This window comes from Herpailurus yagouaroundi, unplaced genomic scaffold (assembly GCF_014898765.1).
Source record: "Herpailurus yagouaroundi ecotype Mexico unplaced genomic scaffold, PumYag 28, whole genome shotgun sequence".
NCBI classification, from domain to species: Eukaryota; Metazoa; Chordata; class Mammalia; order Carnivora; family Felidae; genus Herpailurus; species Herpailurus yagouaroundi.
Window position 1 is genome coordinate 47,622,059 of NW_024412376.1, and position 15,142 is coordinate 47,637,200.

At 37.8% G+C, this 15,142-nt stretch overlaps 1 protein-coding gene across 4 annotated transcripts in view; it reads left to right on the top strand.

The window, feature by feature from the left end:
- Positions 1 to 15,142, top strand: part of RNF150 (ring finger protein 150) — a 292,882-nt gene that overhangs the window by 176,194 nt on the left and 101,546 nt on the right. For all 4 annotated transcript variants that reach the window (XM_040473333.1, XM_040473315.1, XM_040473324.1 and 1 more), the window contains exons 3-4: positions 480 to 551; positions 3,004 to 3,086. In XM_040473333.1, coding sequence (XP_040329267.1) covers positions 480 to 551; positions 3,004 to 3,086 — 155 coding nt within the window. The remainder of the gene's footprint in view (positions 1 to 479; positions 552 to 3,003; positions 3,087 to 15,142) is intronic.

Here is a 15,142-nt window from a genome sequence, read left to right on the forward strand (position 1 = left end):
GTCTGTATAAGCAAAGGAAATCCCTTAAAATTCCAAATTGAAAGAAATACACAAACAATAAACCCTGATTGTGCAAAAGGAGATGAAGTTTATTCCAGCTACTCCAGAATGGCTATCTCCTTGTACAAGTTAAATGGCTAGAGTGGCAAGTTACTGAACTTAGGTGTGTGTATGCTAGTCTGCACAACTGTAACCCGCTCTGGAGTCCCTGTAGTGCGGGATTTTCCCATATCATTTGTCACTTGCTTAACATTGTGCATAAAGAGCTTCTCTCAATGACAGAGCTCTTTAATAGACCTCAATTACTAGAACCACTTTGCACAAATAGGACTACCCCATCTCTTCTAGCCATTGTCATTAGCACTCATGCCACTTGTGCATGATTTCAGAGATAGCTGGCCTGGTTTATTAAATGCCATCAGAAACAAGGTCAAGAATTACACATCTTTATTACTCACAAGCAGCTTTTGGTTTTTCAGCGCCGACTGGGAGATGCAGCAAAGAAAGCGATCAGCAAGCTCCAGGTCAGAACCATCAAGAAGGGCGACAAGGTAACAGCCTCTTTTCTGTTTTGGTAAGGGGCTATCTGAAAACAGTTCCTGACTTTTCTGGAAGCCAGGGTAGAAGAGAGGGAAGGGTGGGAAAAGGGGATACGTGACAATAGCTCTCCTGTAAGTCTGTTATTATACCCATCTTTATTAATATAATTCAAAACAGTTAATAAGATACAGGCAATAGAACAACAAAGTCGTTGGACAGAATACATAAGAAATTGAAAAGTAAGTATAGGAAAAACAGGGGGAGGTAGGATGCAATTTGTACACAAATATATTACCTGAACTGTGTAACAGAAATGGATCCCAAATTTAGGTTGGGGCTTTCCAGGAGCCAAGGCAAAGAAGGAAAACATATTCAAGCAATATCTAATTACCTTATTCTGGTGTCCCACAAGGTAAAAACCAAATGGTTGTCCCTGGTGTTCCAACTTGAGAATATTTGTCCATAAATCCTTGCAAAGAGGACAGTGTTATATGATGAGTGATGTCCTCCACTGACGTCTGCAGTTAATACAGAAAGCATATTCAGTCCCTCTGACTCTAGCATCTAGAACCCCAAAGTCACTGCAGCAGCCTCCCTAGCTGTAGAATGATGACATAAGACCAAGAGCAAAAGCATATCTTTTTTAAATTCACTATAATTAACATACAGTGTTATACAGTAGTTTCAGGTGTATGACCTAATGACCCAACAATTCTATACATTTCTCAGTGCTCATCAAGATAAGTGTACTCCTGGGGCGCCTGGGCAGCTCAGTTTGTTGAGCCTCCGACTTCGGCTCAGGTCATGATCTCATGGTTTACGGGTTTGAGCCCCATGTCGGGCTCTGTGCTGACAGTTCAGAGCCTGGAGCCTGCTTCAGATTCTGTGTCTCCCTCTCTCTCTGCCTCTCCCCTACTCACGCTCTGTCTCTCTCTCCTTCAAAAATAAACATCAAAAAAAAAAAAAAATAAGTGTACTCCTAATCACCCTTATTTGTTTTACCTGTCCCCTCACCCACTTCCCCTCTGGCAACTACCAGTTGGTTCTCTGTATTTAAGAGTTTGGGTTTTGTTGGTTGTTTTGTTTCCTTTTTTTTTTTTCTTTGTTCATTTGTTTCTTAGATTCCACCTATGAGTAAAATCATATGGTGTTTGTCTTTCTCTGACAGACTTATTTCACTTAGCATTATATTCTTTAGATCCATCCATGCAATCACAAATGGCAAGATTTCATTCTTTTTTATAACTGAGTAATATTCCTGTGTGTGTGTGTGTGTGTGTGTGTGTGTGTGTGTGTACACATATATATACACCACATCTTCTTTATCCAGTCATCTATCAATGGACACTTGGGTTGCTTCTATATCTTGGCTATTGTAAACACTGCTGCAGTGACCATATCAAAAGCAGAAGCATATCTTGAGGAGGAACAATAAAACAGTATAGTCCAGGCCCACAGACTTCTTTTTTTTTTTTTTTAATTTTTTTTTCAACATTTATTTATTTTTCGGACAGAGAGAGACAGAGCATGAACGGGGGAGGGGCAGAGAGAGAGGGAAACACAGAATCGGAAACAGGCTCCAGTCTCTGAGCCACCAGCCCAGAGCCTGACGCGGGGCTCGAACTCACGGACCGCGAGATCGTGACCTGGCTGAAGTCGGACGCTCAACCGACTGCGCCACCCAGGCGCCCCAGGCCCACAGACTTCTAAAGGTCTCTCTTCTCCCCAGAAGAAATTATAGAGCAGCAGATTGCAGTACATGTATTTGGGGCTCCTTGGGCCATTGTAAGGGATTCTCAACTCTTACATGTATTGTCTTTAGTCTGAATAATTGATTTGTCTCACTACATGCTGCTGTTTTTCAACTATATAAAAATGCTATTGAGCTTGATAAGATGAAATTCATTTAATTCATTACTAAACTTAAAGTATATTTTTTCATTACTTTTTCCCCTCAAACAGAAGAATAAAAGAGCAGGGACCACCACATAAATCATATACAATGGGGTATTGAAAGAGATTTATATACTTGAATAAAAAGTTAAATCCATTGTTCTGGAGTTGTGTACATAAGATTCCCAAGGAGGTGATAGATGAAATAACGTTCAGACAGTTCTCCCTAAACGCTATTTCTCATCCTTGAGCTTTTGATGTCACCTCTAATTATAATAAATAGCATTCTCAGTGATGGTATTTTTAAAAATTACTTTCTCACAATTATAATAAATAGCATAATTAGTAACGATACATTAAAAAACCGTTCCCTTACAAAAGCGCTTGCAGTGGAACCCAGAAACAAAAAGTGGAGGTTGGAAGGAATGGAAACTGAGCAATTTTTGATTAAGAAAATGGCAGCTGGGCCATTGAAAGCCTTGCTCCAAGCAAGCTCTCCTTGCTTGTTTGGATATTTCCCCAAGAGCTGAAGCTACACAAGTAGGCTCATCTGTATTTTCTCTGTTACAGGAAACAGAGCCCGATTTTGATAACTGTGCAGTTTGCATTGAAGGGTACAAGCCCAACGACGTTGTACGGATCTTGCCCTGCCGGTGAGTCACTGGGCTGCCTGCTTTTGAATGGGGTGTGCATGCCGAGTGCCTGCTGACCTCCCTGGCTCAGACCTGCATGGCCTAGCCCAGCAAGGTCAGTCTGCACAACCATTTCCGGGTTTAAGTATCAAACAATCAAAAACCTTGTTCTTTTTGTGTGACCGTTCCCCTTGAAAACATTCTTTCTTGTGAAATAAATATTTTTCTGATCTTCCTTGCACCAAAGGATGAGTACTGCTATTCATTAGAACCTCATGATACACAATTTGATGATATGACTCCAAGTAAGAGCTTTCTGTAACAACAAAACTGTGGTATTTAGAATCAGTTCCCACTTTCACAAGTGCAGTTTTAATATAATTAATGAACTCTTAAAAGTATGCTGTGAATACTCATGAAGGGATCAACAGCCAGAATATGGTCAGGAGTACCTGGGAAGTCAAAGGCAAATTTCATTTCCCTTGTTTTTGTATTTTTTGGATTTTTTGTTTGTTTGTTTTGTTTGTTTTACCGGCAGGAAGGGAATGTGACAGTCACTCCGAAACTCCTAGAATTTGGAAATGCCAACAGGTCTAGTTTCAAGAACTCCCCAAGTGATTTCTTGTATAACCCTAATCCTTCTCCCTAATTGAAATTCACTGTTAAGGTATTTGAATTTTTTATATGGCTAAAATTAAATAAGTTTAAATACTTCAATGAAATCAAATGCTTCAAGACTGCATAAAAGCTGTCTTCCTGTAATTAAACAGCTTTTTTAGTGTTGTTGTTGCATCTGTGAAGTATCCTAGACATAAAAAAATTATCCCTTGAAGAGAGGTTCTTCACTTAGAAAGATTAGCTTTAAAAATTCTTAAGAGTATTTAAGTAAATAAAGTAGATAAAATACACCAAGATATAAATCAGGGCACCTTTAAGAACTGTTTTTTAGAAATACAAAAGAAATAAAATATGCCTGTAAAGGAATTAGTTTAATAATCCCAAAATGACAAAGAAGTGTCAAAAAAAAAAGGACAGGGTATGCAAATAAATGCAGAAACTCCCAAGGGGAATGGTCTCTTCTGAAATGCTTTTAGGCACATTGATCATCAGGAAAGGGCCTGGAGAAAAGTGCACTGTGCTGGCCCTAGCCAAAGCCTTCCCTGGGGATTCACTTTCCCTAGTTTATAGATGCTTGACTGTCTCTACGGCAAAATCATAAACTGGGACACATGAAGGCTCGATGGGTCTTCCTATGAGGGAATGTATCATTCTCTCTTCAGACATTACACTTGGTATTTACTTGGTGACTTCTAGAAACACTGGCAAAGAATGGCAGGCGGTGTGTGAGCTACAGAGATGCTGCTCCAGAGGTAGCATTTTTTTATGTCTACAATATTTTACTAAGGGTTTCATAAAGCCTCATAGAAGCGAGGAACGTGCTTTGCTTCTGCTTGGTGTATGTTTAGAGCTCTATGAGGGTACTACTAAAAAAAACATCAAAGCAAATTTAAGTTGAATTGAAACTTTTTCTTGAGAATATAAATGTAATTAAGAAAATCTGTTTTAAAAACTATATATAGCATTACTTTAGCTCTGTAATCCATATTGTATAAAGTGACTTCTTCATCTAGAGCTCTGTCATGTATATTCCATGTTACTGCGCAGAATTAACTAGAAGCTGCATAATATCCAAGCCATAGATGTACCACAATTCAATTTACCATGCGCCTGTTGTGGAACATTGGCTGATTTCAGTTCTTAATTATGACAAATTACATTGCTTTAGCAGTGTTTAGATTGTCATCATGTACTATTCCAGATCTATCTCCTACAGTATAATTTTTGGAAATACTAACCAGGGAAATAGCATTTTAATATTTACAAAAAAAAATAAAAGTTTAGGAACTTCAATTATATTTATACTAGCCCTTGCCCTAGGCCAGTTCAGTTTGGCCTGAAACCCTTCATTTTTACATTATTATTTGGTTCTCAGCTCATTCCTTGATTCTTTCTGCTTCAAGCTTCTTATTGTCCATCTGCTTTTATTTCCTTATTGTGGGCCCTGCTTTAAATAACAAAATAACATTGAGAATTACCAAGTACAGGTTAGAGTTCCTTATCGTTTGATCTTAGATGAGCCATATATATTTACTCTTTGAAGAGCTCATCCATTTTTTCCGTGCTGACTTTAAAGTCGAGATATTTTGATGCCTGTTGCTTGTTTCTGCCAGACAGTCTGCGCTAATGGATGTTATCAAACAAATGCACTGGCATTTGCTTTTTGCTACATAATTTCCTCTGGGGTATGATTAAGCCCTAGCTCCTATGAACTTTATAGACTCTCTTTCTCATTATTTCCAGGCTGACTCACCCACAGAATTTTTTGCATCCCCTCGGAGTATAAACAGTTTCAAAAAAAAAAATCTAGATTTTGTCTTTCTTCTTTTATACTCTTTTCTGCAGCCTCCTAACTTCTGACACACCAGGTACATCACTTCTCTATTGGGGTCACTTAGGGTATCTTTCCGAATCACTCCAGGATATTCTTGTACCATGATTTTTTCAGAGTCATTCTCTTGTTTGTGTCTTTTGGAAACCCTTGCACAAATGAGGATGAATTAATAAATGATCTCCCTTCCTTATTTGTAGTCACGGCGATTACTGAAGTTAAGTCATGCACATACGTACTTACCATTTTCCCCCAGGGGCCTTCTCCGGCACATGCACAGACGAGGCTCCCTGTGGGGCCAGACAGGCATGCACATCCACAGCAACACACAAAGCACCTCAGGGTCAGACAGGGCCAACTTTTGTGGTTTGGGTTTGATCCTAATACACCACCAGGATGTTTTCCAAAGAACTTTGATTTTGCTTACAGCATCTATATGCCGAAATCTACATTACAGTTGACTTTAGGGCTGGTTTTGGCGAGTCAGATTTGTACTTGTGATTATGATTTTTAGCTACAGAAGATATTTTATTGAAGCACTGAATTGAAATGTTATTGTCTTCTCTTGTCCAGAGAATAAGCTGGGCTCTCAGATTCTTCCCGTGGCTTTTATCCTACGGTGTTCCTTTTCTTCAGTAGTTAACCATTTCAGTCTATTTAGCTACCCAGTTTCAAACACTCCGGCTCAAAAAGAATCTGACCTCCTTGGGCAGGGCGAAAGTCTGCCATTAAAAAAAAAAAAGAAGAAGAACGAAAGAAAGAAAGGAATATATGCATCCTTTCCCTAGGTGCCTATAGAATTATTTCCTTTCTCTGATGGATCCCTACAGCATTATCATTAATTTAGGAGGGTATTAGTGTCTGCTACTGTCTTTTCCTTTGACTTTGGGAACTCTTGTATGTTGTAGGAACAATTTTAAAGGGCCTGAATGCTTCATTTGAAACAATAGACATTTATTGTGTGGCCGCCGTGTGCCAGGCATGGTGTGAAGTACCAGAGTTGAAAACTCTGGCATGATCTCTGCCCTAAAGGAAATCAGTGTAGTGTGGAAGAGAGAGATGTGAGTTTAAACAAGCAATCACAATTCAGAGCGATGCGTACAACAACCAAAGCAAGATGGATTTTAAAAAGTTGGAGGAAGCAAAGCTAGGCACAAGAAAGGCTCCACAAAAAAAGTACATTTTCACACTAACAGCAGTTTGCTTTGTCTATTACATCTTCATTATAGAAGATTGGTATACTGCATAAATATTTAATTGTCTGACTCCCTCAGCGTTAGCAGATAACAACTGCTAATATTTGTGTATATTTCCTTGCTTTGATTTGCCATGCCTATTTTTTCAAGTTTGAGACACTACTGTCAACATCGTTTATTATCCTCTTTTCACTTAATATTCTAAGAATATGTTAGAAATGGTTCCAGATTATTAGTGGCTCATTTTGACTTTCCTTTGGCCTCTGACTCTGTAGGCAGAAGCTGATGAAACTCTAAATTAAATAAACCAACCAAAGCCCCTGGCATGTTGGTGCTTATTTAGAACCTGCTCCTCAAGAGTCCAGATGTTTTCACAGGCCAGTCAGAATATTCTACTGAGGTTAAACAGGAAGGTGTCCTGGTTCCCGTTAGCTTGTTTCTTAATAACCTGTTGATGAGCTCTTCGTGTCTCACCATCCCACCCCACTTAAAGAAAACAGACAAAAGCAGTTTTTCACATACAGATGATATCGTTGGGTTATGCAGAAGTGACCCATGGAAGCAGCATGCCCTGCTGGCTCCCTGTCATGACAGTTGGATTACAGATAATATCCTCTCAAACTAAATTATCATCTCTGGTAGATATGCCCCCACTTTTACCTTGCTCATAAACAGAGTTCCCATGCAACAAATTCCCTCATATAATCACATTTTGTAAACAGTGTTTCCTGGAGGACACTGTAGGAGGCAGTCACTACTACCTGTGCTCTTACTGAGGTCTTTGATTTTGATATCTTAGAGCAGGGGTTAGTAGTTGGATAAGGAAAGCAACTTAGTTGTAACACCTATCCCAAAATAGTTCTGGTTGGGAAGCGTTGCACTTCTACTGTTTAGTGTTGAAGCTTCAAGCCAGCTTCCAGTGTTTGAAGGAGAACAGCAGGCAGGGCTGCTCTGAGCACCCCCTGAGTCAAGGTCAATGAGTGGCCTGTGGGTCCAGGGCTTGTCCAGGCTCCTGGTTCTTCACAACAGGATGTCATTTTTGTCCTGAGCAGGGTTACCTGTTAGATCAGATAATTCTGGAAAGGGTTGGGGGGATAAAAGATACATAACATAAAATTGACCTTTTTAACCATGTTTTAAGTTTATACTTCAGTGGCATTAAGTACATTCACATTGTTGTATGATCACCACTACTGCCCTTTTCCAAAACTTCATTTTCTCAAACTAAAACTCAGTTACCATTAAATGTTAACTCCCCATTCCCCTAGTCTGGAGGGTTGTGTGTGTGTGTGTGTGTGTTGTATTTTTAATTTAGCCTTGACCTTTATTATAAAGAAAATGTCAATGAAGAAACCTAGATTTTGATGTAAGCATCTAATTTAACTTGAAGTTGGCTAACTAATAATCAATTTTTACATATTCAATTTAAAACCTAACAAAGAATGATAATTATTATCATTGTTGCTATTATTATTCTTGTTACTATTATTACAATACTAATATGATGTTACTCTTATTATGATTAGGACTATAAGTGCTCCTGTTACCGTTACTAACATCATTACCACCATCCATTCTTTCCTGGCTTTCTGTAGTAGCTTTCTCACTAATCTTCCTGCTTCAACTCCTGCCCCTTAATTATTCATTCTGATAAGTCTATTTTTAATTATCCAGCTAGATTAGCCGGACTCCAGGTACTTTTTTAGCAAGTACAACTTTAAACTCATTAAATGTATCAAAAGTGTGATTTTTAAAAAAGTCTACTCTTTGGGAAGATTTATTGAAATATAATTCAGTCCTTTTGTTTCTCTGAATATACATCTGTAATAAGGTAGGTTCACAGAAATCCAGAAAACCAGAAATCCTGCCCTATTACACATATTAGCTCCTCAGGGAGAATGGAGTTGGCTGGTCCAATTGCCAGCATTTTTATCAGGGATTGGTTGCTGTAAAAAGCAATCTTCAGAAACTTGCCGTTGTGTCTCTTGTTAGGATTTTATTCTATGACTTCTTCATGGGGCTTTGCCAGAGCAGCTCATGTACAGAATAACCACACTTCTTCCAAGCAAAGGAATGTTTTTATATTGTGGGTAATGAATTATGATACCATCCAGATTTTTTTCTGTTTGTCGGTAGAAGGCCAAGAGCCAAAATTGTGGCCCACCCCTAGCCAAAAGGGATTTTTTAGCTTTATCCTTGGCCGTTTTATGTCTCCATTCTTGTTTTAATTTCTTCTTTTTCATTTACGGCACCTTTTTGAATATCTGCATCTCCTAAGTCACCTTAAGTCGTTTCTAAGATAAACATTTTCCATGTTTGTAAAACTTTATCAACATCAATTTCAATTAACATATAATGTCTCATATGTCATCATTTATTTGACTATTTTTTAGACATTTAAGCTGTCCCCCACGCATACATATTTTTTGCTATAATAAATAACACAGTTATAAATAGTTATGTGTGTAGACCTTAGTTGATATTTCAGATTATTTCCTTGTTTCTGGGGTTATGAATTCAAATTGCCTAATTGTTGCCCATGAAGCTTTACTGAAGGAATTTTCTAGTAAGAGGTAAGAATGTCTCAAGCAAAGATAACTAACTGATGCAACCTATAGTTGACAGATTATAGTGCAGGAGTCGGGGATGATGGTGGAGAGGCAGGCAGGCCTAGATCATTGGACCCGAATGCCCATCTGGATTATAGCCAGGGGCTGAGGGGCTTGCTGGGTTCAGCTTTTGCTGTTTACATTGCATGTTGGCATTATGTGGAGTATAACTCAGAGGGATCTGACAGGAGTCTGAGGACCAGTTAAGAGACTATTGCAAAGTCAAGGTAAGAAATTCTGGGGGCCCGAACTGGAGTCAGGAGAGATTTGGGAAGTAAACCCAGCATGAGACAGCATTTACAACAGTTGAAAATGGCCACCCGTACCAGCTGGTGATTGGTAGATACATCTGTAATTGTTTATATTTAAAACATGTGCATATCTTTGCATTTTGATTCTAAATAATAGGAAAAACTCATGCAGGTATCGCACTGTTGCTCAAAAACCATAACAGAAGAAACAGATTTCAAGCACTGAAACAGATTTAATCACAAAACAAATAAACAAACACCTTGAGGACCAGCTTTTGCTCACCTAGGCAAAGTTCCATTTTGGAAAGATGATTGTTGGATTCTGGGTGGTAAAATATGCCACGTTTCCTCTTCTATCCATTTTAGGAATGAGACTAGTTGGGGACATAGAATTTATCGTACTGCCTTTTTTTTTTTTTTTTTGAAACTTAAGTCTACATTTTTACAAAGATCAGAACACGAGTAACAGCATTTGTTTTGAAAGTGATGAAATAGAGATTTAAACACAATAATATGCCAAATTATAAATCAAAAACAGAATAAGTGGTTACTGTTAGAGTATAGAACAGATTTATAGTGAAGGACAAATGAAGCTTATATTTGCAAATTGATACTCTAACTTATAAAAGAATTTCTGGTGACATTTCAGTATCTGAGGTAGATAGAACCTAAAAGGGTGAGGCCTGGAGATTTGGAAAAGGAATGCTTTTGAGGTCAGTTGAAAAGTCAAAGCTGACATTTGTTTTACTAGTTTTGATGAGTTCTTTGAAAGGCCTGTTACATGTGTCAACAATTGACGAGATGATCATATGTCCACTCTGTCCATCTAACCAACCCAACAGCCAGCTGCTTCCCTTTCTCAGCTGATGTAACTGACATATTTGTAACATGGACCTAATTATTGGCTCCTCAAATACTATAATCCATTAACTCCTGTGCCCTAGGACAGGTGACATATTCTTCTGCCAGGGAAGCAGCTCTGGGAGACATCTAGAATAAAGTACATGGCTAACAGTAGAGGGATCCATTTGTAAGACTGTCTGAAAAAAGCATGTATCCTAAGACTCCCAGAGTACTTGCCTGGCAAGGCCCAGCCTCCTTAAAATCAAATTAATAAGATGTACTGAGCTAATGGAGGTGTAAGCACAGTGCCTACACCAAAGTGCCTTGCTAAACAAACAGTGGCTTTCATCCAATGGGAAACTGTTCACTATGTCTCAGAGAATATCCTTGTTTTCATTGGATGCTTCCAACCAGATCCACCTGGACATTTCATAGCCTTCCCTGCTTCTCTGAAACTCTGATGTGAAGTCCAGATCTTGGATGACAGCCCAGAGCAATACCACAGTTCAACCCTGATATTCATGATAAACTTGTCTTTTTAGGGGGCACAGGGTCTCTCATTCACTCTCCCTGCAAGATACTACAAGACCATAATGAACAACATAAGAAATCGTTCTAATCTCCTATAAAAAATGAACATCATTTTAACATTTGAAAACTTTAAAAATCATAATCAAGTTTTACCGAAAGCACTGAAAATAGATGGTAGTTCCCTTAAGGTTTTTAACCCCAGGGATCAGTCTGATTGTAAGATGAGTCAAGTGTACTGAATGTCCATGTGAACAGAAAATTCCAAACTGTTTATGAGTAAAAAAAAAACAAACAAAAAACCTATAAAACTCTGTAATGTGATCAGGATTCTGACTATGAGTCCTATAATTCATGAAGTGGAAAACAAAGGGGTAATTTCTGGACAGGCAGCAATGGTCTATCCTGACTTTATCCTGCCGTGACCGATATATACGCTTGATTAGGAACAGATTTTTTTCCAGGTTCCTTATTTGTGAAAAGAGTGATGAATGTTGGCTGATTTTCATGAGGTTTAACTTATTCTTTCATGCCCATGTTATGCAAATTAGATTATTAGTCATCATTTTCACAGCTATTTCTTTATACATGTGATTTTAAAAATAACTTCAAGGTTTTATTGCTAATTGTGGGAAATTTTGAAAATAGGGAAAAGTATAAAGTAAACAAAAATAATCTCACCACCCAGAAATAATCATTATTCATATTAGTATATTAAATTTTTCTAATGGATATATATAAACATCGCATGTATATTGGTAAACCTTGTAGAGCCAGACCATTAATATAATTTTTTTCTACTTTCCTATTTGACATTAAAAAGTAAGCATTGGTGGGGGATGGGCTAAATGGGTGATGGGCATTAAGGAGGGTACTTGTTGGGATGAGCACTGGGTATTATATGTAAGTGATGAATCACTAAATTCTACTCCTGAAAATAAATAAATAAATAAATAAATAAGCAAGCATTTTTCTATAACTTTAGAAATTTTTTAAAAATACTTTAGTGGTTGCACAATATAGTCCGTTGTTGGAGTTTATTTAATTGTCCCCTGTTGTTCAGCAAATAAATTGCTTTCAGTTTTCATCATTATGAAATCACGACCATTTTAATTGTTTATATATACTATTTCTGTATTTGTCCCTTAGCATACATTTTTAAAAGTCAATTTACGGAGTCAAAAGTGATTTTGAAGGATCTTGATGAGTTTTGTCGAACTGTTTTCCTAAATGGTGGTAACAATTTACTCCCCACCAGCAGAGGTGGGCATGCTTATGTTAGCGAACCTTTGGAACCATGAAGTACCATGGTGTAAGCATCTTCCTCATCTGATAGCCACATATAAAGACAGTGCCTAGTTTTAGTTCCCACATCTTTGATTTCTCTGAGATGTTACTGTGACCTACCACGGTACTTCATACTTAGTCCACTGTTGTTAACTAAACTCATAAATCATATCTAATGTAAATTGTCATTGGCTATAAGATGGCTCATAATATCAGAGGTGTTAAAATGCGGGGGAGGAAATGGTATGGCCTAGAATTGGTAAAATGCGATATTAAGTAGTTTTAATATTTGTTTTCATAATTTTAGTGCATAGTGCTTTTTCTCTATTTTTATTTTGTTTTTATAATCCTTTTTGATTAACAAAAAAAGCACATTATAAAAGTTATGAATTTTCATCTGGTTGCTGATCTCTTTAATGCTTCCCTACCAAGAAGTAAGATAACTGATCAATTAATTATTTTTCAAATTTATCTGAAATTTATGTAGGTATAAAGCATCTCACTCATTAGTCATTGTGTATGAAAACTATTGTTTACAAAACTCATTTTTTCAGGAATATCAATTTACACACTCTGCCAAATTACAAGTTAGATAGTGTGGTGGGAGTTTAAAATGGCACAGTTGCTTTGGAAATGTGTTTGACAGTTTCTGTGAAAGTTAAATGCATACTACCCTCTAATCTAGCAATTCTACTCTTGGATACATCTCCAAGAGAATGAATGTGTACATTCACAGAACGACTTGTACAAGAACGGTCATAGCGTGTTTATTCATAATGGGCAAAAAGTGAAAACAACTAGCAAGAGGAAAATCTATAGATTGATTTGGTACATACATGCAATGGAATATTAGTAATAAGAAGAAACAAGAAACAAGCTATTGATATATATCAAAGCATAGATAAATATGAAAATATCATGTTAAGCAAAAGAAGCCAGGCAAAAATAAATACCTACTTTATGATTCCATTTGTATGAAATTCAGTCACAGGCAAAGCTAACCTGTGGTGACAGAAGTCATAATGGTGGCTTCATGGCAAGGAGTGGGTATTCACTGGTAAGGAGAGGAGAGAAGTATGGGGTGATGGAAACAGTGGGTGTTTGTACATAAACATATACCTACTCAGTAAACCATCAAGCTTGCTTAAGATCTATACCTTTAGGGGTGCCTGGGTGGCTCAGTTGGTTAAGCATCTGATTCTTGGTTTCAGCTCAGGTAATAATATCACAGTTCATGAGTTTGAGCCCCTCATCAGGCTCTGTGCTGACCGTGTGAAGCCTGCTTGGAATTCTCTCTCTCCCTCTCTCTCTGCCCCTCCCCTGCTCACTCTCTCTGTCTCTCTCTCAAAAAATAAATATATATATTTATATATGTATATATATTTTTTAATCTATACCTTCATTTAAAATAATGGAAAAAAATAGGGGTGCCTGGGTGGCTCAGTCAGTTGAGCGTCCGACTTCGGCTTGCGTCATGATCTCATAGTTTGTGAGTTCAAGCCCTGCATCTGGCTCTGTGCTGACAGCTCAGAGCCTGGAGCCTGCTTCAGATTCTGTGTCTCCCTCTCACTCTGACCCTCCCCAGCTCACGCTCTGTCTGTCTCAACAATAAATAAACATTAAAAAAACACTTAAAAAAATAAACATAAAATAATGGGAAAAAATGTTTTAAATACCAAAGAAGCTACATTGTGGACTTTTTAACAAATGTAGTTCATTTTGTACATTAGTCAAAATTAACATCTAAATTCCAAGTTTGTTGATGGTGTTTTCTAATAAGTTTTTTCTTTGATTCTTTTGGGTCCATCTGTATACACTGCCAAAAATTATCACTTAATCTAAGGGATTAAAGGAAGGAAACATGAAAGGAAATAGCAGTGCTGATAAATGATGTCTGGTGGGTTATTTTCTGTTGTATTTTCAACAGAGCGAATGCTGCCTTAGGAAAGAAGTCTTGAACTGTAATAACCTTCTTAAATATGGCATTCTGACTTCAAATGTCCTGATCCCCAGTTATATTAATCAACTGGACACACAGGATGAATGCCAACCAGCTTTCCTGCTCCAGCCAAATGATATAATTAGACCAGGGTCAAGTTTTAATCACAGAGCTTCCCTCTACCAGAACCCAAAGAAATGAAACACCTATAAAATGAGGGTCTGAAATTCCCTTGTAACTTGCATTCCCAAAGGATAAATTTCTTCCATTGTAGCTACAAAAGAAATTGAGTGTAGTAGCCAGAGGATCTTATACCATTCCTTAATATTTGAAGTTTATTGGTTTTTCTTTAATGCTATTTAAACCTGATGGTACAGACAACTAGATGAAATTAAGTAACTGTTTATTATAATACTTGAACATTGTAAAGCACTCTACTGTTACATATAATGTCTAATTTGTATCTCACAACAACCTATAATAAAGGTAGAGCAGGTATCATTACGGCTCCTTTATTTTACTGAAAGAAACCTGTTAACTCAGAGAGGCTGGTCAGAGCCCAGAGCAAAGCCAGGTTCTCTGACTTCTCAGGCTTGGTTCTTTCCCCTGTAAAGCTGCATTTGACACCTTTACCCACCACCCCCACCCCCCTGTCACGCAAGGATGCTCTGTTGAATGCTCAGCTCTTAGAATATGGTTTAATAAAGTCTATCCCCAGAAACCCCCATCTCACTCTAGGCCAAATGCCTGAGCATCCCAAAGAAACCAAATCCAATGTAAGCTAGCTTTAAGGATTTTACTCTCTCCACACTGATTCCAAGTTTAGTTTTGTGTCCCTGAAAACAGGCCAGCCTTGTTCATAGGAGGCCAGTGCTGGTGCTGGTAAGGTGAGCAATAATTTATTTCACTGCATTCTTTTTTTCTCCCCCCTCCATCAGGTAAAACTGCTAGCATAGCATATTAGCTTGCCAAAAC